The sequence below is a fragment of the Dermacentor albipictus genome, unplaced genomic scaffold, assembly GCF_038994185.2.
Source record: "Dermacentor albipictus isolate Rhodes 1998 colony unplaced genomic scaffold, USDA_Dalb.pri_finalv2 scaffold_22, whole genome shotgun sequence".
Taxonomy (NCBI): domain Eukaryota; kingdom Metazoa; phylum Arthropoda; class Arachnida; order Ixodida; family Ixodidae; genus Dermacentor; species Dermacentor albipictus.
Window position 1 is genome coordinate 67,129 of NW_027225576.1, and position 25,144 is coordinate 92,272.

Sequence of the window (25,144 nt, forward strand, 5' to 3'; positions counted from 1 at the left end):
GCAATGCACTATGGGAATTGACCTAAGCGAAGCTTCCTGCCCTGTTTGCTTTTATTGACGATAATTAGTGGCAATGTTGACCGCAAATGTTTAGTTTCTTGAATGTTTAGTCCAACACAAGAGTGGTGAGTTGATGTTAAAATGTTACCTTGCATGCACCACTGCCGTTTGTCTGCGTAGTACACAGAACATACAGCGGGAAATGTTTGCTTGAGGCATTATTGTATGCCATACTTCATAACCTCTGAGATGGTTGAGCATATTCATTACCTCACATAGCACATCACATCGGGGCAGAAGTATTAAACTCTTATTGAATTATGGGGCTGTACATGTGAAAACCGCAATCGCTCTCTGAGGCACACCATGGTGGCAGACTCCAGATTAATTTTGACACCGTAGTTTTCTCTGAAGTGTTCCTAAATCTAAGTGCATGACTGTTTTTTATTTCGACCCTGTCGAAGTGCAGCTGCCCCGGTCAGGATCAAACCCGCAACCTCGAGCGATGCCATACCCGCAAAGCTACTGCGACGGGCAAGAAAGTGATGATTTTACTTGCGATTGCTTCCATAGTGTCGCCTAGACCCTACGGTGTGCTTTAATGCAGTTCTGCTTCTGTGCACCCTGCTTAAGTTGTCTGGTTGACAAATTTACATGGTGTTTATTTTTCATGATTAGCAGAAACATGCTGTACCATACCTTGGGGACCTTAAATTTAACCCATTTGCCCACAACTGCTGTGGTGTCTATAGTAGTAGCGTTTCCTTGTTTTCTCACGTCACCTTTTCCTTGTCCCCCCCCTTGTTTGGAAACTGTGGACGAAGAGTGGCTAGGCTGTTATTCACTTGCTTTGCAACTATGTTGGTTGTACCCATTTTATGCCTCTTTTCTCCCCTCCTCTCTGCCATTCTATCTGGCTTCCCTCTGTACTCGTACGTTTGTAGAACGATAAGTGCTCCAATTTCTGCAGTACTTTTGCTGTGGTCACGGATAATAACAGAACCCCGATAATAACCCAAATAACTGTCAAGAGGCTCATGTGGCGATGCCCAGGGAACTCCAGAGGACATTGTGCACATTCAACATGGTGCAAAGGTCCAAACGAGTTTCTCAAGTTGCCTTTCCTCTCTGCCACACTCCTGTCATGTATACACACACTCTGAACCACCCCGACATGGTGTGCCAGACAGCAGCGACAACAGCAGCAGCAGCAATGGGAAAGTCGAAGGAAGAGGCAGAGAAAGCTGCACTTTAAAACAGGACAACTAGATCCCGTAGGTATTCTAATTCATGAAACACATGCTAAGTGCATTCCAACTGAATTACATCGTGTCGCCAGTAGTCGTTGAAAGTCATGGGCTGCCATAGTAACTTGGCAAGCTATAAACAACCAATTTTTCCTTGTGCCTGAATTGTCAGTGTCATAGACAGCCAAGGAATTTTTATAAAAAAGCCAGAAAATACCTGGAAAATCTAGGAAATTGGAAATGCCGAGATAATAATTAGAAGGAGCTGGTGTTATATCTGAATATCCTGGTAGTAGGGCCTTTGGCTATCTCAGGTCTTACTTATGAGAAGGGTCTTTGGAGCCAGTGTCAGTGTAGACTCCTCTGACCTCTTGCTAATGTTAGTCATAATGGTGTCCACAAGCTTGCGCTGTGAGGTGTCTTAGTCACATTTGCATCATGTTGGCAGCCTGCATGTGCATGTCTGCTGAACCACTCCTGTGATGTGTCTTGATATTTGTGAGAACTGTAAGAACTATCTCTTGGAGCATAGAGCGACATAGAGCAGGTGTAGCATGCTTTTGTTCGAGGAACCTCTGAATCGATAACATGTAATAGACTATCATGCTATTTTTCCAGTATTCATGATAGTTCATCGGGGTTAAAAAGCCTCTAAAACACTCTGATCTCAAACGTGAGTGAACGGTCTCTCTCATGCCTTTGCCATCCTCCCCATAGAACTCTCTTCTCCTCACTGCATATACTTTTATAGAAGCCATGTGGACACTAGCGCATAAATTAGAATATAGGTCGACCTCTCACTTTGAAGTAAGTAAAATTGGAAAAAAAAGAAAGAAATTGGTAGCCTCGTTTGACAGACAAGGCATTGCCAGTGACAGCAAGGTTTAGCGTTGTGCTTGACTTCTTCAGACAGCGTTCTATACGCGGTTGCAGCATGTCGCCATGATACAGTGCGCAAGGCAGCTACCGATCATCTCACAATGCTTGTGTGATGAGAAGAGAGACAGAACTAGGGGGGAATGTGCCCCCAAGTAGCCGTATAATTGCTCTCGCAATAAAAAAAATTTTGCAATGCAGTTAACTAAGAACATACTCAATTTGGTCAGTTTGCTCATTTGTCATCAGAGATGAAAACTGTGCATTAATTGTCAAGATTCTTGTCCAGGGATAGCCACTAGTCACTTTTCCCTTCCCACAGCACATCGTCGATGATGTCCAAGGTATTTGTAATGCAGCACAAGGCACACGCAACACTGTAATTGGGAAATTGTCATGAGAAATTGTTTTCAATAAGCCAACTGTGAAGTTTCACTAATAGTGCCCCTTGCAACCAAAATATATCAGGAATGCTCTTTTAAAAGTGAAATACCCACTACTACACAGAATGCACATTCAACAGTTAGGTTATGAGCAGTCCGATGTAAGGGAGATTAACCTCACATTTTTACTATTTTACAAATATTTTTAAAAAATGGTTGTGGCTGTGTAGCTTGTGATGATAGTTTAACACTGTGATAATTCGTTTTTTGTTAAGTGTACACCACAGAAGGCCTAAGGCACAAAATTCGTCTTGAAAAAAATTGTGCTTTACTCCAGGTGGTGGCCTCCAACATCCAAACAGTTATTTTCATTAATGGATTTTAGTTTCCTCAATATATGAGAGACCTGACAATGTTTTTATACAAAATGCAGCATGTTCTGTTTGCTTTGAGTCTGTGACTGAAAGTTTCATACTTGCATACATACAGTCAAACGCCTCTACAACGAACACTCTTACAACAAAATTACCTGTATAACAAAACAATAGTTCTGTCTCGGGAGAGACCTTTACAATGATGTGACTTGTATAACAAATGATTTTGCAAGCCCTGAGCACTTCGTTGAAAGACGTTCCACTGTAGTTGAAAGGGTAAATGTATATTTTAATGGTTAGCTCCATTTCATATTGAAATAGTGGTAGAAACTTTCAAACTATATCTCCAAACTTGGTTTACCTAGCTCCATGTCCAAGTAAAGCTCCAAATAAATTGAAGATACCAATCTTAACACCTTAATTTCTGGAAATAAACTCAAGCCATCACATGCCCCTTGTCATGTCTTCTTAGGCGCAGTGAATGAAACCATTGGAGCTATAAGCTTAAGCCTCATTACAAGAATGGGTTTATCCATGGCACTGAAGGCATTGAGGGACCTTTTGTTGTTTAAAAAGATATGAAGAGGTGCATTTTTCTTTTGGTGCTTGCGCTTAACTTAAAAAAGATAGTTAATCAGCTAATGCTAAATCAGACTAATGCCAATGCATTTTATAGATTAGTGAAACAGACTTCTTGCTTTGTTTATATACCCTTGGCTTCATTCCATTCTTCACCCTCATCGTTCACACTGGACCATGGTAGTTCATATGTTTAACTCAAGACAAAAGCCTTCTTTATTATGCAATAATTTATACTCATTGGTACTGTCTAGGCTACCGTGTAATAATTAAACTCTCTCTTTCTCTCTCTCCTTGCCTGTGGCAGAAATCGAGGTTGCAACAACCCGATTGGAGACGATGCTTGCAGACACAGCTTTGGCCGTCCACCCTGAAGACCCGCGTTACGCTCACTTCATCGGTCGCCGAGCAAGGCACCCAATAACTGGCCGAGAGCTGCCTGTTGTGGCTGACAGCCAAGTAGACAGAAGTTTTGGAACAGGTGAGGAGGCCCATATATAGGGCATACAAATTCTGCATTTTTCAAACGACTTTGCAACAACCATAAATTGGATAGTGTTTGATGCCTAGACTAATCACTTCGTTAGTTTGGCCTGTGACGCATGCAATTCTCCAGAATGGCAAAACATCTTGCGCAACTTGTTGCCGCTCGCTTACCATGTACAATAACCTATTTTTTAATGAACTTTTGTAATCCAAGACAGAGAGTGGCACTATCATGCCATGCACATACTATGTGAGAATTACTTCTGTTGCCATGTTGTGATGGCAATGGCGATGACGCTGGCTTGGCTTGCTCTATGTTAGGTTGTTGCAAAAGCTGAGCATTGTTCTGGTTTTGTATCCAATTGGACTGTGCAGGCAACTTGCAGACTATTTTTCATGGGGGAAAAAAATTCGAAAGCATTAGAATCTAGTAAATAAGCTAATCATTCATTGTAAGCTGCTGTTTTTGCTTGAAAATCATCCTGGGGCAGGCGCCTTCGATGGAGAATGACGTGTGTTAGATGCATTCACTGTCCCTGAAGCTCCGCTAAGATAGACACTGCCACTAAAGGGGACGCTATTCGGGTCACAGTTGAAGTCAGGTGTGTGCATTCTGACCAGTCAAGTTTGAATGATCCAGTTACAGCGAATCTTATGTTCTAAAGAACGAAAGTTTGGCTCCATTGAAATGCACAGGCACTGGCCAGGACCTTGGGTAAGGATCGAATTAACCAAAAAACAATATAAACCCGAGTTGAGTTAACTAAAGGCTACTGTGTTAAGTTAAGTTGCAGTAGTATGTTGCATTTCGGCAGTGGAAAAACCACTGTTATCTGAGCAAGAGGAACCTTGCTGAGCCAGAAGAGATGCAATAACGAAATACGGGTCACAACACTTCTTTGATGAACCCACATCAACTTGCCATGATGTCATGAATTTTGACAGCACCTGCTCAGGTTTGGTCAGTTGTTTTTAGGTAAATAAGGACTAGTACATTTCACTCAAAATGATCCGAACACTCAACCTAACAAGTTTCTAGAACTCTGTACCAGACGTCCCAAGTACTGTAAAATACTTTAAAAGCAAATATGTCGCCTTGAAGAAGACAAGTCCACTTGTCGAAACGTTGACTTTTGCTTTCACTTTGTTCTCGTTTTGCTCATTGGCTTGAAAAACGTGATGTTACCCTGACTTACTAGTGCAGTGCAATCTGCATGAAATTCAAGTGAAGGACTTCGTTATCTTCAGTAACAACCTTTTACAGCCAAATTCTACTAATACTATTATTATATACTTAGTAGAGTTTGTGGAACAGAATAATATGCGGATAATGAATACCTTCCGCAAGCGGGATAGCCGAAAGTGGACGTGGAGGAGCCCGAACGGCGAGACTAGAAATGAAATAGACTTTATACTCTGCGCTAACCCTTGTATCATACAAGATGTGGACATGCTCAGCAAGGTGCGCTGCAGTGACCATAGGATGGTGAGAACCCGAATTAGCCTAGACCTGAGGAGGGAACGGAAGAAACTGGTACATAAGAAGCCGATAAATGAGTTAGCGGTAAGAGGGAAAATAGAGGAGTTCCAGATCAAGCTACAGAACAGGTATTCGGCTTTAACTCAGGAAGAGGATCTTAGTGTTGAAGCAATGAATCTTGTGGGCATCATTAAGGAGTGTGCAATAGAAGTCGGTGGTAACTCCGCTAGACCGGATACCAGTAAGCTATCGCAGGAGACGAAAGATCTGATCAAGAAACGCCAATGAATGAAAGCCTCTAACCCTACAGCTAGAATAGAACTGGCAGAACTTTCGAAGGTAATCAACAAGCGTAAGACAGCTGACATAAGGAAGTATAATATGGATAGAATCGAACATGCTCTCAGGAACGGAGGATGCCTAAAAGCAGTGAAGAAGAGACTAGAAATAGGCAGGAATCAGATGTATGCGTTAAGAGACAGTTGGCAATATCATTACTACAATGGATGAGATAGTTCAAGTGGCTGAGGAGTTCTATAGAGATTTATACAGTACCAGTGGTACCCACGATGATATTGTAAGAGAGAATAGTCTAGGGGAATTCGAAATCCCACAGGTAACGCCGGAAGAAGTAAAGAAAGCCTTGGGAGATATGCAAAGGGGGAAGGCAGCTGGGGAGGATCAGGTAACAGCAGATTTGTTGAAGGATGGTGGGCAGATTGTTCTAGAAAAACTGGCCACCCTGTATACGCAATGCCTCATGACTTTGAGCGTACCAGAATCCTGGAAAAACGCTAACATAATCCTAATCCATAAGAAAGGGGACGCCAAAGACTTGAAAAATTACAGACCGATCAGCGTAGTGTCCGTTGCCTACAAAGTATTTACTAAGGTAATTGCAAATAGAATCAGGAACACCTTAGACTTCCGTCAACCAAGGGACCAGGCAGGATTCCGTAAAGGCTACTCAACAATAGACCATATTCACACTATCAGTCAGGTGATAGAAAAATGTGCGGAGTATAACCAACCTCTATATATAGGTTTCATTGATTACGAGAAAGCATTTGATTCAATCGAAACCTCGGCAGTCATGGAGGCATTGCGGAATCAGGGTGTAGACAAGCCGGATCTAAAGATACTGAAAGATATCTGTAGCGGCTTCACATCCACCGTAGTCCTCCATAAAGGAAGCAACAAAATTCGAATAAAGAAAGGCGTCAGGCAGGGAGATACGATCTCTCCAATACTATTCACAGCATGTTTACAGGAGGTATTCAGAGACCTGGATTGGGTAGAATTGGGGATAAGAGGTAATGGAGAATACCTTAGTAACTTGCGATTTGCTGATGATATTGCCTTGCTTAGTAACTCAGGGGACCAACTGCAATGCATGCTCACTGACCTGGAGAGGCAAAGCTGAAGGGTGGGTCTAAAAATTAATCTGCAGAAAGCTAAAGTAATGTTTAACAGTCTCGGATGAGAACAGCAGTTTACGATAGGTAGTGAGGCGCTGGAAGTGGTAAGAGAATACATCTACTTAGGACAGATAGTGAGTGCGGATCCAGATCATGAGACTGAAATAATCAGAAGAATAAGAATGGGCTTGGGTGCGTTTGGCAAGCATTCTCAGATCATGAACAGCAGATCGCCATTATCGCTCAAGAGAAAAGTATATAATAGCTGTGTCTTACCAGTACTCACGTACGGGGCAGAAACCAGGAGGCTTATGAAAAGGGTTCTACTTAAATTGAAGACGATGCAACAAGCTATGGAAAGAAGAATGATAGGTGTAACATTAAGGGATAAGAAAAGAGCAGATTGGGTGAGGGAACAAACGCGAGTTAATGATATCTTAGTTGAAATCAAGAAAAAGAAATGGGCATCGGCAGGACATGTAATGAGGAGGGAAGATAACCGATGGTCATTAAGAGTTACGGAATGGATTCCAAGGGAAGGGAAGCGTAGCAGAGGGCGGCAGAAAGTTAGGTGGGCGGGTGAGATTATGAAGTTTGCAGGGAGAACATGGCCACAATTAGTACATGACCGGGGTAGTTGGAGAAGTATGGGAGAGGCCCAGTGGCGTAGCAACAGGGGGGGCAGGGGAGCCGTGGGCCCCGGGTGCAAGGGCCCAGTGAAGGGGGGGGGGGGGTGTCATATACGTCTGAAGACACCCCTCTTTCCGCCGGCTACACCCGGGGAGGGGGGTGACAGAAGGCCTATGGGCCCCGGGTGCCAGACGATCTAGCTACGCTACTGGAGAGGCCTTTGCCCTGCAGTGGGCGTAACCAGGCTGATGATGATGATGATGACAGCCAAATTGATTAAAATAGCATTTATTTATTTATTTATTCATTTATTTACATATTTATTTATTTCACATACCCTCAAGTGAGCCATTGTAGAAGGGAGTGGGTTACACAATACAGTGGAACCCAGATTATAGTACAACTTTCTCGAGACTATGCAAAAACATTGTGTCATTGGGGCATTGTATAATCTGACCAACAAAAATTATGTCTATAACGCACGTTTTCATGTGACAGAGTTGCAAGAAGCTTCAGTTCAAAGAAACTGCAGTGAAATCTCGATATAACGAACTTCAGGAGACCGCGGCAAATTGTTTGTTATTGGGAGTGATCGTTATGTAAATGCCCAAAAATTAACCATTCCCCCCACCAACCCACCTGTTCATTAGTTGTCACCATATGAGCTATCCCCGAAAATGTCGCTGTTGGCTCTCGGCACACACTGTTGCTATTTTCCATAGATTCCGCTGCCATGTGCATGCAAAGGAGACACTGACGCTAAGAAGACCACTGACAAATTGAAAGTTCTATCTTGCCTCCAAAGCACAATGTTTATTTTGTTGGTTTGTTTTTCACATTATTTTCTGTAGACATGGCAACTATCGCTTATGGTGGACACCTGAACTATTTAAAATGAGCAAGTGCATGTAAACTACACAGTCCTGAAAGTGCAACTGTGCGGCACCTCCGCGAGCAGGGAAGTTGCTTTTCTCTCCGTGCTTAGTGGATGCAGCCGCAGACACAAGCGTGAAAGACGAAAGCGATATGCCTCCATTGCTGGGTGACACTAGTCTGTGTGGCGCATGCACTAGCAAAACCTGATCCATCGTCGCCTCCGTAATAGGGGGAAAAGAAAAAACAAAAAGTCCCCTCCCATGTTTCTCTCCTCCGGCGCCGTCTCAGGTTTTCCAAACTTATGCGCCGCTGTGTCCGCTTTCAGCACCTTGTCATCTGCTAGCCTACCGTTCTGGCTGCTGTTGCAAGAAATCTAAGAATCCTGAGATTTTGGAATGTTTATGTACTGAGGTGTTGTTAACATGACACGGAAACTTAAAAACAAAGGTCACTCTGAAAAGTTTGGTATTCTGAAGTTCGTGGTACTGAAATATTTGTAAGTGAAAGCTTGTTAATTTGACTTCCGTCAATTCGGAAAATCTGATAATTCAGCCTTCGCGCCTCGTCCCTACAATTATATATAGGAGTCTATGGGACGAAACTCTCGTTAATTCGGACGGATTCCAGCCCAACTCGGATAATTCGGACGATTTCGGGCACCCACCGAGGCTCAAAAACGAAAATACGGCAAACGCGGCACAAAAGTGATACCCAAACCAGCGCCTTGTTTCCCAAACGCAGCATCGTCATTGACATCAAGTGGCTGAAACTTGGCCAATCCAATCCAATTGGCTCGACTTGTGACTGGATGGGTGCTTTTTCTTGTTTTTGCATGTGTCGCGCGGCCATTTTGTCGCTTTGTTGCTGTTGATGCGCTACATCCTTGCCCGCTGTTTTGCCGAAGACCGCTGGATTTAGCGCAGCTCAGTTATTGAACTTCATTGCTGCTTTTCTGTTGTGCGCCCGTGTCACTGCATTCTCCGCCGATGGCAGCGCCGGCGAAGCGGCCGAAACAAGGTGGATGTACTGGTAGCGAAGGCTCCATAGACGCCCATTGGTCCAAAAAATGGTGGCTCGTGGGCACTCCAGCGCCCCCTGGATTTTGGGGGGCAAACTATGCAAACGTGACGTAGAATGACGTCATGCATACGTATGCTTTTGGCGCGAATTATAAAGCGGTCTTTCTGTAGAATCCGCGTTTTCGAGCCCATACCTCTCGAAGGTTGCTGCCTTTCAGTGCGCCCCAACCTTTGCCAGTCAAATGTGCTCGAGTTCCTGCTAGTTATGGCTTTGTTAATGTGCAATTGGGAACGCAATGAAAGTGACTGGTAAAGGAGGGGCAGCATAGAAAGGCAGCAACACTTCCAGACACTGGCGAAGCATGCATGATTCGTAGTGCAAATACTGGTGCTAGTACTTTTGAGAGCTTTTGAGTACAGCAAGGTATGATGCACAAAGCACTGGCTCAAGTGCACAGTTCGCAATAGAGTGTACGGCAAGTATGGTTTTCATAGTTTCATATTGTTTATTGCAGCAACCAAACAAATACAGTCACAAAGCACACCCTTGGCACACAAACAAAAAATACATGTCACAGGCAGCACAAGCAGTATTGTTTAAGTTGGCTAATCATCTCAATAGTCACAGTGCAGATAGGAAAAAGCCCTGAAGTGCCACGAACGTTGTCAGTTAGGAAATTGAAAAGTATAGAAAACAATGCTACGACAGCTTCAATTGAAGCAAACATAACATGACATTAGTAGGCGCATCAACACAGACCATAGAGCACACTGGGATTATTCTTCACATTTAATTTCTTCAGCTGAAAGAATATAGCAGGTGCGTTTACATCTGCAAGGCAATGTTAAAGCCAGCTTTAGCGCCCTCAAACGTGCTCAACGTAGGAGCAAATGAGCCGGCGTACCATCTCCAGAGTACTTCTAGTCGTTAGCCGGATCAATTTGAAGTAATTTTACGTCAACAAAAGTACACATGAAGTACAGCGTACAGTGAAGTGCAAGGACATTCGCGGGGCAGTAAAGCATGTAATCAGTGTACTGTACGCTACAATATAGCCAGATAAAAGTCCAGCGCTGTTCTGTTCGTTGCGCTGACAAAGATCCTACTAAAAACTCTGAGATGCAACTAGACTGCTAAAAGGTGGCCTGGTAGCCAGTGGTGCCGAGTGGTAGTTATGATGACAATGGTTGATTTCATTATACCTGCCAGCACGGAACTGCAGGGGGGGCGAGCAGGTGGAAAAATTAATCCCAGCGCCACGGAAACTAGGTTAATCCATTGCCTAGAAAGTCTCCTTTCAGAGGCATTCGCTTTATCGGTATGGCGTTTTATCTGACAATATTGCACAAGTACATAGGTGACACTTGAACAGGCTGTACATGGCATAAAAGTACCCTAAAAGAGTGACATAGTGGAATGAACGATGAAAGATGCTACATTGTTAAACCATTGCCCCTGTGAGCAACCACGTCACATCCTAGCAAATCAAAATACACAAGTAAAAAATAAAAGACTAAAACCAGGCTGTGAACCAGAAAAAAACCCTTTGCAACCGTTAAACCAGACTAAGCTGATTTGTTGCACAGGCTGCATAATAGCCTGCAACTTCACAAAATATTCAGCCAACAGCTCGGGAATTGCATCCTTTTCATTTGCTTAGCCTCAGTGCTTGCTTCGTGGCTTTCCGTTTAGTAGTTTGACTGTGCAGTTCAAGATTTTTTCTGCGTGCAAGCCAATGCAGCCTCACCCTGACGAACAGGGCAAACAAACCATCATAAACGTCATCACCACACACAGTCAGCGATTTTTCTACCTTGGCATGAAGCAACATGCACAGATCATGCCCTACTTGTTCTTTTCCCTCAATATTGGAACTAGATGCGACAAAAACCTGCTCGCAAGCATTGATGAAAGCTACAAACGAGGGTGTAGGAACTGACAGGCTCCCAAAGTCACCTTCTCCAGGATTTTTGACACTTAAGTACAAGAGAACTTGGCTCTGATCGGCAAAGGCGGCATTTTCTAGCCTCACCTCGCACGTATGTGGCCCTGTAACACACCTGTGATCATTCATAAACTTGTAGGCAAGCCAGCCAGCAAAATAGACAATGTTGTTCTCTAGTATTGGAGACTGATAATCATATGGCAAAACTTCTACTGCAACTGGCAAAGATGTGGCAGCTGTGCAGAGAGAAGGAGCAGACTTAGATAAACAAACTGGGAGAGTGGCTAGAAGGCTAGACATGTCTTCAGCACAGTTGCTGCTTTCCGACAGTTTGAAAAGGTTGCTAACTAAAAGATGCCTAAATGCTGCTTGAAACTGCCGGCAAGACGAGTTGCTGTTCGATCCAGATTTCGACCTAACAATAGCAAAGGTGTTTTCAAGTGCATCCTGGTTCAGGTGCCTGGTAAGGAGGTATGTCAAACCATAGTGAGAGGCCAGGTGGTTCCATAACAGCAGCACAGCCCTCATAGTTTGGCAGAAGCCACGGATGCAAAGAGGCTGCCGCGCACAGCCTAGAACTTCGATGTTTTCGAAAACTGCAATACACTCTTCCAAAAACTCTTCATGCACAGATCTTGCACAAATTGCAGATGCATACGGAGACTTTCCCCGCTTCTGTGAAGTATTTAGACTGTCAAAGAGTCTATCGATCCTCTCAACAAATCTGGCTGTGTGGATAGCCTCTGATGGCAACTGTTGAAATGTTATCAATGTGCACAATGCAGCAGCGCAATGATTGCTGAATACCTGTGCTGCGAGTTTCACAGACATCTTCGAAGCAAAACTTAAATTAAAGTGCCGGGCACTCAACTTTGGGATGGACCGAATTTGCATTTCTCGATCCTTCTCATAAGCCTGTCGTATGTACGAGCTTTTAATTGTGTCACTGCCTACCCTGAAGTCATACTTGAAGAGCATATTGCGCAAGCACTTGAGCAAATGCGGTGGATCAAAAATAAAGAAAAGCGGTTCACCATTCACACTTAAGTACGGCTTTTCAGGGGTCACAAGTTTCGAAAACAGAGAAACATTTTGGTTCCCCTGATCACAAACCACAGCCACAGGCTGCAATCCAGCTCCAACCAACATTTTGTGTCATTTGAAGAGAAGGTCATGCAGAACAGTTGCAGGCGCTGCCTTATCTGCAAAGAAGTAGCCAAGAGGCTGCTTCCACGGCGTACATATTCCTTTGGCCATGAACACAAGCGCCTTGTTTGCAAGATTTGGACCTTGTGCTGCACTGTACTCTTCAAGGCCTTCAAATCTGTCCGACACTGGATTGTACGACAGCTCCTTTGAAACATGCATTTCATCAAAAATTATGGTGCAAGCCCTGTCTTGCCATAGAAAAGACGCTGCCCGTTTCTCGGATCAAATCAAAAACTTCAGGATAAAATCCAACCCTCAATGGTACGCGTGCAAGCCACAGCTGCAGTGACCTAACAGATGGAAGTTTCAGGAGTTTCCTGCAATATCTGTAACCTTTTGGGCTGTGGAAGTATAAACCTAAAGCAAAGGTTTTGTTTTGGCTGCACCATCGACGGCCAAACCTGCTGACATTGTGCATCTTTAACTGAGTTCAAGTTCAAGTTTATTGTTGTTGTTCAAGTTTAAGTTCAAGTTTATTGTTGTTATGACATGTACAAAAAACGGGCTTACATATTATATACAGCATCAGGAGGTCCCAGAGTGAGAAACTGCCAGGGGGACCTCCTATCATTAGTGGGTGCATAAGAGTGTTAACATAAGCTTCAACAAAAGCAGCAACAGCTGGTGTTAAATGCTCACGCAGACTATCTACCAATTCGGCAGTGGTCTTCATGCGACGGCGCTGAAGCAGCAGTCCTTGCAGCCTCTTGTTGCGGTTACGCAGTTGCCTGAGCTTGACTCGAAGTTTCTGCAGTGGCCGCCTTTCATTGATGGGGCTGGTGAAAGATCCTGCAACGTACAGAGTCGACGGAAGAGCAATAAGTTGCTACGTCGGGTTTAGTCATAGCTGCATGTAGTCCTGTAGCACCAAAAAGTGCGCAATATTGCGAAAGCGTAAAATTGCTAACCTTCATAAGAAAGAGGCGAACTGCTGAACGGAGCTCCTGGTGACAGATCAGCACTCGCTGACAGTGTTGCAGCCACCCCTGCCGTGCCAGGTTCCAGAGATGAAGCGCTTGCTTCAGTGCTTGGTCCTGCATATGTGTGGTCAGCTGCGCCCACAGAATATAAAGAACAAAATATAGTGACAGCACAGTTCTGACAGGGAAGCCAGCAACCCAACAATGCACAAATAATAACTAAGCACCACAGGCGAAATTAACACTTACACTGAACCATTATGAAGCCACTGGCGTGGGAACAAGCTTGGTTCAGCGTAGAACCAGTAGGGCTGGCACCATCTGCATCTGCACAGCGCACAGACAAGGAATTGTAGCATATTTCTGAGCCATACCTCCTCAGGCTGTTCGAGCAGATACGAAATAACAATCACCTTCTTGGAAGAGTAGCAGCGACTGGGACGGCCGACTCTGGACGTACCCCTTGGAAACAGGTTCACCGGAGACAGCAGCTATCATAGGAAGCAGTCCAATGAGCTTTCAGTCGTCACCATTTTCAAGAGATTTATGTCAGTTATGCATACAACCCTGCTCACCTGGTTCTCCAGCCCGGTGCACTGATGCCGAAGTTTCGCTCAGAGATTGTGAACAGTCCATGTCGCTGCTGCATTCGCTTGAGGTGTCTGAAATGGCAACATTATTGCGGAGAGAAAAGAGAATTCAGTACCTTTATAGTAAATAATTTCCAAAGAACTATAGCTTCCACAGCATGCGGTTCACATTGTCATCACTCTAGAAAGAAAAATGCTTATCCAATGAAATAAAATTCTGTTTACCACCCTTAATCGTTAGGCACATTAGTTTGATGTCATCAGCAGCTGTGGAGCACCAGTAAATCATTTGCAATTTTCATATGCTATGTTTTACTTTGAAGAGTGCGAAATTTGCCTATCACACAAACAACGATAGCTCGCAAATCAAGTAATGTGCCCCATATTGTTTACAGATTTATGCAGGTCAGCTTATGGCCTACGCAATGAGATGCAACAAGAATGAATTCGTAAGCAATTATCACCAAAAATAAAAACCTGTACAAACATTGGCTTTCGCTAGCATGAATATTGAGGTAAAAGGCAACAACACAAACAATTATTAGTGCATTTCTATAATCGTTCAGTGCGTGCTTTGATACATAACACGTGAGCACACAATATCTCGAGAAGCTTTTCACCAAGCGTACCTTGCCCAAGTCGGCATAAGATTGCATCCTGATAAGACTGAAGGTGAAAAAAGAAGCTCTGCATACAAGAAAGCAAAGTTCTGGAGTACTAAAATTCATCAAACATTTAGGAAGGCTCACCCTTTTTTCCCCCTCACTTCTTTTGAGCTATCAAAGGAAGGACGAGAATGCCCTCTGGACGCGACAGGGACCGTTCATGAGACAAGGTTTCACGGTGAATATGAAAGATTCAACTCCCACTTGCTGCAAAACATGTAGAGTCGCCTGGTTTCCGTTGCTGAAGTGGCTAGCGGCATCAAACAGCCTGAACCGGAAGACTGACAGACTCACGTTAAGATCCTTTGGAGCCCTTTGCCATACCAGACTACCAAATATCCCACTTCCATTATCCTTTTTTTTACCGGAAATATCAGGCAAGAGTATTCACACCATCAGTGTACTTTTTCCGCACCCGTGCCTAGAAATTCGCTTGAGCACCCTTCGCCTACTAAGCTTGTGCCATTAGCTTACCACAAGCACAAACCTAATTCTATGCTATGTTGGACATTTGTCACGAACCTCACATACAGTGTACAGTGCATACCGGGAGAAAAGAAGTTTCGATCCCAACAGCGGAAAAATACGCCTTGTACAATGTCACACGGCATACAGAAAGTACACAAATAAAAGGGCTGGAGCACCCCCTTGTGTGAGTGTCTAGTTGATTCAAATACTGACAACTGTTGAATCGCTAAACTTGCATGCAAGAGACGTAAAACGAATATTATATATATATATATATATACACACACGACATGTATATAATTATATGTGCTCACGTGAAAGCGATACTTCCATTTTCGTTTTCGCTTAGCAGGGTGCAGGTAAAAATTTACTGTAATTTTTAAAGCCACAAGACAGATACATAATTCGTTTTGCAAAAGACGCTAGACTGTTTACGGTTACGACAAAAAGGAAAAATTTAATTTTTTCACAAAACCTGACATTTCAAGAGCGGCGAATGCCTTAAAAGTTTGATAACAAAAATTACCGGCGATGCTTGCTCGAGTAGGCAAAGCATCGTGTCGCAGCCTTCCTGACGGCAGATACACAGATGGTTCGAAGTGCCTCGAGCAAATCCTGAGTTCTCGTAGCTGCGACGGCGCCTTCTTCTCCAGGCTGACGTTGCGGCAGAACTGCGCCCACGCTCGGCACCTGGACGTGATGCAACATGCACGTTAGATACAACTGCGCCAAAAGGAATACGCATACTCGAAACGCCAATGCGTCATTATTCCTGTCACTGCTAACTGCAGTAAATTATACTTGCATTACATCGGAACTATGGTAGTAAATGCTCGCGCCAAGCTCTCTGCGCCCCAGAGTGCGGTAACGCTCATCCTCATGCCACGCGGCTAGCTGCTTTTCTAAGCTCAACGAGTGACGAGAGTGAAGTGCGTTTAAAATTACCCTGACAGTCATGTATATGTAGGACAGCAATACCAAGGCAGGCAATAACTCCTGCTGAGCGAATCCAGTTAAAGCCTCCTCAAAGCCGCGCACATACACGAGGCTGAGTTTCGATACTCCCAGTTGCGAGGGGATCCTCAAATTGGCTTCATGGTTTTGCAAAACTAAACAATGTCGTACTCAGAGCTGTCAGGTAGCAAACTTTGTTCTAAATGGGCCTTCCGGTCAGTAGCGTGCACGTGGTTGCTCCTGAGAGCCCGGTGTGAAGTTCACGTTGGTGATAGTCAGCTGCATGAAACTCACTATAAATTAGAAAAATGTGGGCCTCTTTCGCACACCTCAGCACTGAAAGTGTGTGCCCTGCAGTGTAGTACATAAATATCCCCGAAACATGAAGCCAAGTACGCACGAACGGGTTACAGCTATGAAACACGAGCGAACAGCCCGGCGAAACCATATCGAAGCTATCACGCATACCTAGAGCAGACGACACTGTCAAGAGCTCACCTGTGAAAGTCCAGCGGGAATCGGTGTAGCGTGACACCAATGGTACTATCCATGCTGTCGCAGTGTACCACAGAGCATCGTTTCTTCACATGCCGCAAACTCATCTTGAAATGAAGCGCTAAGCGCTTCAAAAGAAGAGCGCGAAGCGTGCAAAGACGGAAAAAGACTTCGTACTGGCCGCACGCCGAAGGAAACGACAAAACCGAGAAAACTGCCGCAGCGATGCAGCGGGCTGCAAATCTTACCGAACGGTGACAAAGAAGCGACGGCAAGGACGACGAAAACTTCGCCAAAGGAGCATTTTGAGACCGGCGAGCTAAATTTATACGCTTTACCAGGCGCGCCATCGCAGACAGCTGGCGATAAGAAATCGCTTCTTAAGCTCCCGCCACTGTGGCCGGGTTAGCCGGGTATTGAAACAAGGCCTGCAAAGACGCGCTGTAATGCACCGCACACTCATGAATAGGGGGCAGGTCAAGAGTGTTGCAAAAATACAAAACTTGCCAGGTTTTAATAAAATGACTTACCTCTTTCATAAAACAAGGTGCTAATATATTTTTTCTTTTCTATTGGCAGATTACATTCAAATTTTGTAGCTTTATCATTTCTTTATATGAGTGTTTTGCCCCCCATCCTCTGGTTGTGCTGCAGTCGCGCTAAACCACTTTTCGGCCCAGCCTTCGCCACCACTTTAAATCCGCCTTGGCCGAAATACGAGGTGAAGGACTTGGCTACCAAGGTGGAAATTTTGCGGGCCCTGAAAGACGGAGTCTCTCGACAAGAAGCCATGAAGAAGTACGACGTGAAACGAAGTACCTTGAGCACGTATGTGAAAAATGAAGAACAGATTCTTCAGGCGTTCGAAAGCGAAAAGTTTCGAGCGTCACAAAAGCGTCTGCGAACAGCAGCTCGTCCAGAGTTGGAAGAGGCTTTGCTTCGGTGGGTGGTCGACTCGCGTAATGCGAATCTGCCATTGAGTGGACCCCTCATCATGGCGCAAGCAGAGAGGTTTGCACTGATGATGCATATCGATGCATTCAAGGCATTGGAAGGGTGGTGCGCGCGCTTCAGAGAGCGACATGGCCTCGTTTTTAAGACTGTGTGCGGCGAAAGAACCGCTGTCAACGAAGACGTTGCCAACAACTGGAAGAACGCTCAGCTGCTCGAGCACATTGCCGCCTGCGATTCAAATGACATATTTAATGCTGATGAAACAGCACTTTTCTTTAAGGCTTTGCCAGACAATACTGTGACCATGAAAGGAGATCCGTGCATCGGTGGCAAAAGATCCAAGGAACGCGTCTCCATTCTTTTAGCCGCCAACATGACAGGAACAGAACGCTTGCCGCTTGTCGTCATTGGAAAGGCACAAAAGCCACGGTGCTTTAAGAACATGCCTGCTCTTCCGGTGGAATGCCGAGCGAATAAAAAGGCCTGGATGACGTCGGAAATTTTTCGTGGCTGGTTGCTGAAGTTAGACCAACAGTTTTCTGCAAAGAACCGCAAAGTGTTAATGGTGCTGGACAATTGTAGTGCACGTAACAGTGTCACCGGACTGGACAACATAGAAGTTGTTTTCTTGCCGCCGAACACAACATCGGCCCTCCAACCGATGGACCAAGGCATAATTCAGTATGTCAAGACGAAAATACCGCAGGCGCGTGCTGGAACGGATGCTCCTGTGCCATGAAGTCGGCAAGCAGTAAGACGTGAATCTTTTGAGCGCGGTCAACATACTTGCCTACGTTTGGCACAACACGCCCGCGCACGTCGTCGCCAACTGTTTTAGACACAGTGGCTTCGTTGTGCGTGAGCCTGGCGATGATGCAGTGGCCGAAGTGTCGCTAGATGACAATGGAGATGACTGCGAGGATTTTGGAGGAGTTCTGCCGGATGCGGTGACACTCGCTGATTACGTCGGCATTGATAACGGCATTGTTACAGCCGGCTCGCTTACCGAAGAAGAAATTGTCAGGGACGTGCTGCACGGAGAAGATTCTGAGGAGGAAGAGGAGCCGCGAGAGGAGCAGCCTCGGCCCCCTCGCACAGTGAAGGAAGCCGCGGAGGCACTAGCTGTGTTGGAAGAATTTTGTGGGGACACTGCAGACAGCATGCGAGCTTCTAAGCACCTGGAAGGACTTCGTAAAATAGTATCCGCGCGGGTTTCTGCTCGAAAGCAAACGAGCATCCTCGATTACTTTGCACAATAAAGGTTTGTTGATGAAAGTCGTGCATTTATTATTTTTTTTGTCCGCTCGATAATTCGGACATTCGGTTAATTCGGACATAATTTACGGTCCCTAGAAGTCCGAATTAACGAGCTTTTACTGTACATAAAAAGTGAACAAAAAGAAAAAGAAATGCTCCAGTGGTGTGCTTGTTCAGCGGGTGCCCGCGGGCTGCCTAGGCGACAGAGAAGCCTTTTGCTCACATGAAGACTTTTGCTATATGCGTTCGTGGTAGTTGCCGGCTGATTGCCTACAAACCATGCTTCATGCGCTTGGTACTGTGCTGAAAATCCTGTGGGCTGTATATGCGGGCATGTCTGGTGACGAGAGCAGTTGCTGCAAAAACTTCAGGAGAGAGAAAGCACTAGGAGACAGCAACAAAGGAATAAAGGCAGGTGCTGAGTGAGTGACGCAAAGAGGGGGAAGGGAAACAATATGGGAGGACAGTGCTTGCTGCGCTCCCACAAATCGTCCCTCCCCTCTTCCTGCCAATCCCCACAACTCGCTTGACCCTTTCTTTGGTCGCCTTCCCGCGACGAGCGTGCAAATGAGCAAGTAGCCTCTCCTCATCCTCTTTTCTTCTCCTCCCCACAACTCACTTGCCCAAGAGCAAGTGACTTTTCCCTCACCTTCCCACGACACGCTAATGAGCGACAGTTCCCCCCCTCCTTCCCACCCCTCTCTGCTATTCGATTGTGCAAGAGCTCACTTGCAACAGTCCCCTGCCCTCCCCCTAACAGAGGGCTGTCCCCTCCACCATGAGGGACCTGTCAGAGGCTGGTGGCACTTCTAATGCATCCACCAGTCGGTGCGAAGTTTCGCTCGGGTCATCGTATGAATTGTGAAATGCATAATCTTGCATTCTATAATCAGTTTTTAGTGCTTTGTCTCTATGGGGAATTTGCTGGAGCTGCAGTAATCTGTCGTAACGCCCAAGATGTCGCAAAATCGGGGGACGCATAACCGGGGTTCCAATGTATATAAAACAATAGCAAAATGAAATGCGGTGTGTTATTCAATATTAGTGCCAAATCATAAATACAAAAGAAATGTTGAACAGACTACAGACATCACAGCTCGTAACAAAACAAATAAGAAATAAAAGGGTGGGGGTGAGTGCACTAAATAGTCATGCAGGATTATCTTAGTGAGAGTGTGTAAATGAAGTACGGCAAAAAAGAGAGTGATCTGACATATAGATACAGTGTTGTCTGGAAGGTTGATGTCAGTCATTAGACGGGTTCTGTATGAAGGAATAAGAAAAAGTCTTGGTGTTGCAGAAATTGCATCTAACTTTCTATTGATGAAAAGTCTGAGATGAGCGATAAGTCAGAGGCATGGCTGGGCTCAATACACAATGACAAATGGTGGTAGACCTTGTGAAAAAGGCATAGCTGGGTAAAGCTAACAGCACAGTGATAGATTTGGTAATGACCGACTGTGTTTCCTTGCTGCTATGCTTGATATGCAGTGGTAATTAGGTTTATAAAAGAATACCAGCATTAACTGACTAAGTCAGTATTGCTCTTCACTGTCCCTTTAAACTGGATGTCAACTTGCCCTTTCATTAATAATTTTATTAAAGAGTGACAGTCCAGATCAAAATGCCCTCCAATATTTGCAGGGGCCATGAAAGTGACACCTGGCTACAGCAAGGTGGACTATGCGCTCTCCAAGAAGCACTCGCTGCCTATTGTGGAGTGCTTTGATGATGATGGTAGAGTCATCGAAGATTACAACTTTAGTGTAAGTGCGCAGCCCACCCAATTGTCACTGAATAAGCAAATTCTTTCTGCTCTGCATTGCTTGTATTTAAGCTCATTTTAGGGCCAGTGTTCTTCGAACTTCTGTGGCATAAGGTATTTGTGTTTAGCCAGCAGTCAGGGCACCTGTCACTCATTATGGGGATTGGCGGGATAGAAGGAGGGTTGTCGTAGCAATGGCCACTTGCAGACCGGACTTACATTAGATAAGTTTTGCCAGCATACGCCCCAAATGGTTCACTGAGTGGCATTATCAGAAGTGGATAATAATACAGTGCCATCCACTTGTAATGACAGCACTTATGATAATTGATGGTTGTTTATAATATGGTTATTGTCTAGTGTATGTAATCTATTGAATGTGCTTAAAATCCGGCCAAATGCAGTATGACATATGGCTGTGTAGCATCTGTTCGGCCATTGATTGGAGTTCAGATTGTCTTGAGCAATAAAACTAGTCCTTCAAAACTAGTTTAAAGGAAGTTGAAGTCTGTTGCCTCACCTTTCGTTACATTTGTGTAGAGCTCCCTCACGTATTTTGCTAGCATTTGGCTTCCAAAGTGGCATCTCTAATAACCATATCACGTGAGTAAGGTAAAACATTCAATATTCACTAGTTCTATATTGCCATTATTTTCATGGCAGGTGTGCCGTGTACATCTTGAATAGTAGCAATAAGTACTGTGGTGAGGTTACTGTAGTCAGTGCAGCAAGTTAGTTAGAAATTGACGTAGTAGCTCTGCGGAAACCCGCGAGGTGGAGAGAAGTAATGAATAAAGGGAAAATCGGACATCTACTCGTTCGTAGCAATTGCTGCAAAGGAAACCCATACGGGTTCCTCGAAAGAGAAGCCTCAGAGTTGAAGAAAAATTCGTCCTGGTCCGGGACTCTAACCCGGGACCACCATTACTTATTTTCTTACTTCTCTCCACCTTGCGGGTTTCCGCAGAACTACTACGTCAAACTCTTGCCTTTGCTTCGTGTTGTCAACAAATTCGACTTCGCCCTGCCATCTGCTAGCCGCCTGGTTAGCTCAGATGGTAGACTGGCTGCCCCGGAAAGGCGGTGGTCCCGGGTTCGAGTCCCGGACCAGGACGAATTTTTCTTCAACTCTGAGGCTTTTCTTTCTAGGAACCCGTATGGGTTTCATTTGTAGCAATTGCTACGATTGGTTGGATGTCCAATTTTCCCTTTATTCATTACTTCTTTCCACCTTGCGGGTTTCCGCAGAAACACTACGTCAAACTCTTGCCTTTGCTTCGTGTTGTCGACAAATTCGACTTCGCCCTGCCATCTGCTAGCCGCCTGGTTAGCTCAGATGGTAGAGTGGCTGCCCCGGAAAGGCGGTGGTCCCAGGTTCGAGTCCCGGACCAGGACGAATTTTTCTTCAACTCTGAGGCTTTTATTTCGAGGAACCCGTATGGGTTTCCTTTGTAGCAATTGCTGCGAACGGGTGGATGTCCGATTTTCCCTTTTTTCATTACTTCTCTCCACCTTGCGGGTTTCCGCAGAAACACTACGTCAAACTCTTGCCTTTGCTTCGTGTTGTCGACAAATTCAACTTCGCCATGCCATCTGCTAGCCGCCTGGTTAGCTCAGATGGTAGAGCGGCTGCCCCGGAAAGGCGGTGGTCCCAGGTTCGAGTCCCGGACCAGGACGAACTTTTCTTCAACTCTGAGGCTTTTCTTTCGAGGAACCCGTGTGGGTTTCCTTAGTAGCAATTGCTACGAACGGGTAGATGTTCGATTTTCCCTTTAGTTTGAAATTGTTAGCTTCAGAAAGAAGAGCAATTTATGGATTAGTTCTCAAGTAAAATACTGAATCTAATGCAAGCTTCAATGTAAGCTTACATGTTCACAAATTTTGCGCTAGAAAAGCAGCTTCTGCACATGCATGGGAGTCTCCTTCCATCATTTGGTTGTGAGAATGTTGCCAGTCTTCCTAAACATTGTTTATTTGCATTGCTGGTATGGCCATGTACATTATGGACTCACTGGAAGAGCCTCTCGAACTTTAGCTTTTCTATTTCCATCCAAAAATTCGAAGGGTTATCTTTACAGCAGGCGGTTTCTGCCATTTATTCTCCTGAAACCACGTTGAGCTTGAAAGCGAGCAAGCAGTTTCTTCCTCGTTTTCACTACCTTTCTTATGAGTGCTCTCTCCTCACTGCCACGTGCTTCTCTGAGTGGCACATGGACATTATGTCAGTATCAAAGGCCATGTTGGTGCTCTTGTTTGAAAACACTTCTGGCTACCATGATGTCGCTCTACACTTCTCAGCCCCACACTGTTGCAACCGCACATGCAGCGCAAAGCACTTTACACGAAGTGAGATAAATTGTGCATGCTAGAGAAGGGAAATAACAAGGAAAAGGAGGCTTGTGACCGTGTGGCAAAGGTGTGCTAGCGGATGGATCAAAACCTCCAATATGAGCCAGTCAACAGTTTTTGCACTAGTGGCATTATTGTGCGTGTTCCTGTTGGCGTCACATGTGAAGAAGGGACTGGAAGAGCTCGGAGAGGAGCATGCAATGTTTTTTAATTGTCACAGGTTCTTTAGGGGCTCTTTAAATTGATGCACAGGACCGATGTGACATGACTCAACATCATCATTGCATAAATATTGCGGCTTGATTATCTACTCTCCCCGCAGGGGCGTCTGCGTCAGCAGGCGTTTGGTGTGTTGCGACACCACGTGCCCGAGCACACGAGGGTTGGACCCTCCCGCGTGTAGCAGTGCGCGGCTTAGCCGTGTCTGGGGAAAGGAGGATCCTGGGGGTTGAGCCAATGCCAGGTGTTTGGACCTTTAAGGCCCCCCCCGGCGGAGGCAACACACACCTCTTTGGCCTCTGCTTCACAAAGACGGCACCTCCAGGCTGACCCACCTGGAGGGAATCAGCAGTCGCCTTTTCCTGTCCTCCTCTCCAATCTTCGTCTTTCTCTCCCGCTTTTGCATCTTTCCTGGCTTCTCTTCACTTCTTTTGCTTTCGTATTTCCTGGCGGCAAGGGTTAACCGTGTGTAATGTATACAATCTTGGGTATATACATTAGGTTATAGTGGCTGTGTACCTCTGGCGCTGGCAGGCTGCATTTATACAGAATCTTGTCACGTCCCCGTGTTGGACTCCATGGTGGGTGGCTGGCACAGCTGCCGAAATTTCAGAAATTTCTATGGCTTTTAGCTCATTCCCCAAGCTACCTGATCGACCTCTTTTGAAAAGAGGTCGCACTGATGAACCCTTCAACTTTTTCGCCAAGAGCAAAGACATTTTCCCACATTTTCACGTGATCCATACCGAAACGAACCAAAGGACTGTAAGAACGCTTTCTCCATTTGTTGTTGCGAAGTGCCTCATTGACACACTGGGCCCTGGATACAAAATTACTAAAATGGCCAGTGGCGACCTTCTCCTTGAAGTTCGTGACAAAATACAACACGACAAATTGACAAATCTTGTTTCATTTGGTGAAACCCCAATTTCAATAACCCCTCACCGTTCCCTCAACAGCACAAGAGGTGTAGTTTCAGAGCAGGACCTTCTAGAAATGACTGAGGCAGAGCTGCTAGAGGGCTGGAAGGAGCAGCATGTCATTAATGTGCAACGAATCAAGATCCGCCGAGATGACAAGGAAATACCCACAAAACACCTGATCCTTACCTTTTGTACCAGCACTCTCCCTGAAAGCATCGAAACAGGCTATATGAAAATTAGTGTCAGACCGTACATACCAAATCCATGACAATGTTTCAAATGCCAAAGATTCGGCCACGGCTCTCAGAGCTGCCGAGGCCGTACCACCTGTGCAAAGTGCGCGTCCCATGACCACCCTGCGGACAACTGCAACGACCCACTTCACTGTGCAAACTGTGATGGCGAACACGCCGCCTATTCCCGCTCCTGTCCTTCATGGAAGAAGGAAAAAGAAATCATAACACTTAAAGTAAAAGAAAATATCTCATTCAAAGAAGCGCGCAAGCGTCTTTCTATTGCACAGGGACCTACATTTTCCGAAGTGGCACGGATGGGGGTACGGGCACAACGGTATTCGGCGGCTGTTAGGACCACCCAGAGTGGACCGGCGGCATCGCCACTCACCCCTACTGCGGGACCAGCTAGTGCTGGCCTGCCACCCAGCAAGATCCAGCAGCCCTCAGGGTCTGCTGTCTCTAGTTCTTTAAGGGCCTCTGCACGCGTAGAGAAGCCCGAAACACCCGCGAGCGGACATCCAGCGCCTCGTCGGAGGCGATGGATACATCACAAAATGCGTCGGCGTCCCAGACACCGAAGGCTCGGCGCAGTTCTCAGGAGCGTGCCAAAAAGGACAAAACCCGCATCACGGGGCCTGGAAAGAGCCCTGTGGGCTAAAGTAGCTTCTCTCTCCTAAACACACAGCACATATCAATAACAACATGGATACACCAATATTACATTGGAACGTTAGAGGTCTCCTCCACAACCTCGACGACGTCAAAGAACTCGTACATAAATATAATCCCAAGGTGCTGTGTGTACAAGAAACGCATCTAAAACCAA

The 25,144-nt window shown here is 45.4% G+C and overlaps 1 protein-coding gene across 1 annotated transcript in view; it reads left to right on the forward strand.

Annotated features, from left to right (window-relative positions):
- The window catches only part of LOC139052412 (valine--tRNA ligase, mitochondrial-like), a gene marked incomplete at its 5' end in the record, with an annotated part of 290,547 nt that overhangs the window by 65,457 nt on the left and 199,946 nt on the right, over positions 1 to 25,144 (forward strand). Inside the window, 2 exons of the mRNA XM_070529506.1 lie at positions 3,767 to 3,940; positions 20,471 to 20,592. Of these exons, the coding sequence (XP_070385607.1) occupies positions 3,767 to 3,940; positions 20,471 to 20,592 (296 nt within the window). The remainder of the gene's footprint in view (positions 1 to 3,766; positions 3,941 to 20,470; positions 20,593 to 25,144) is intronic.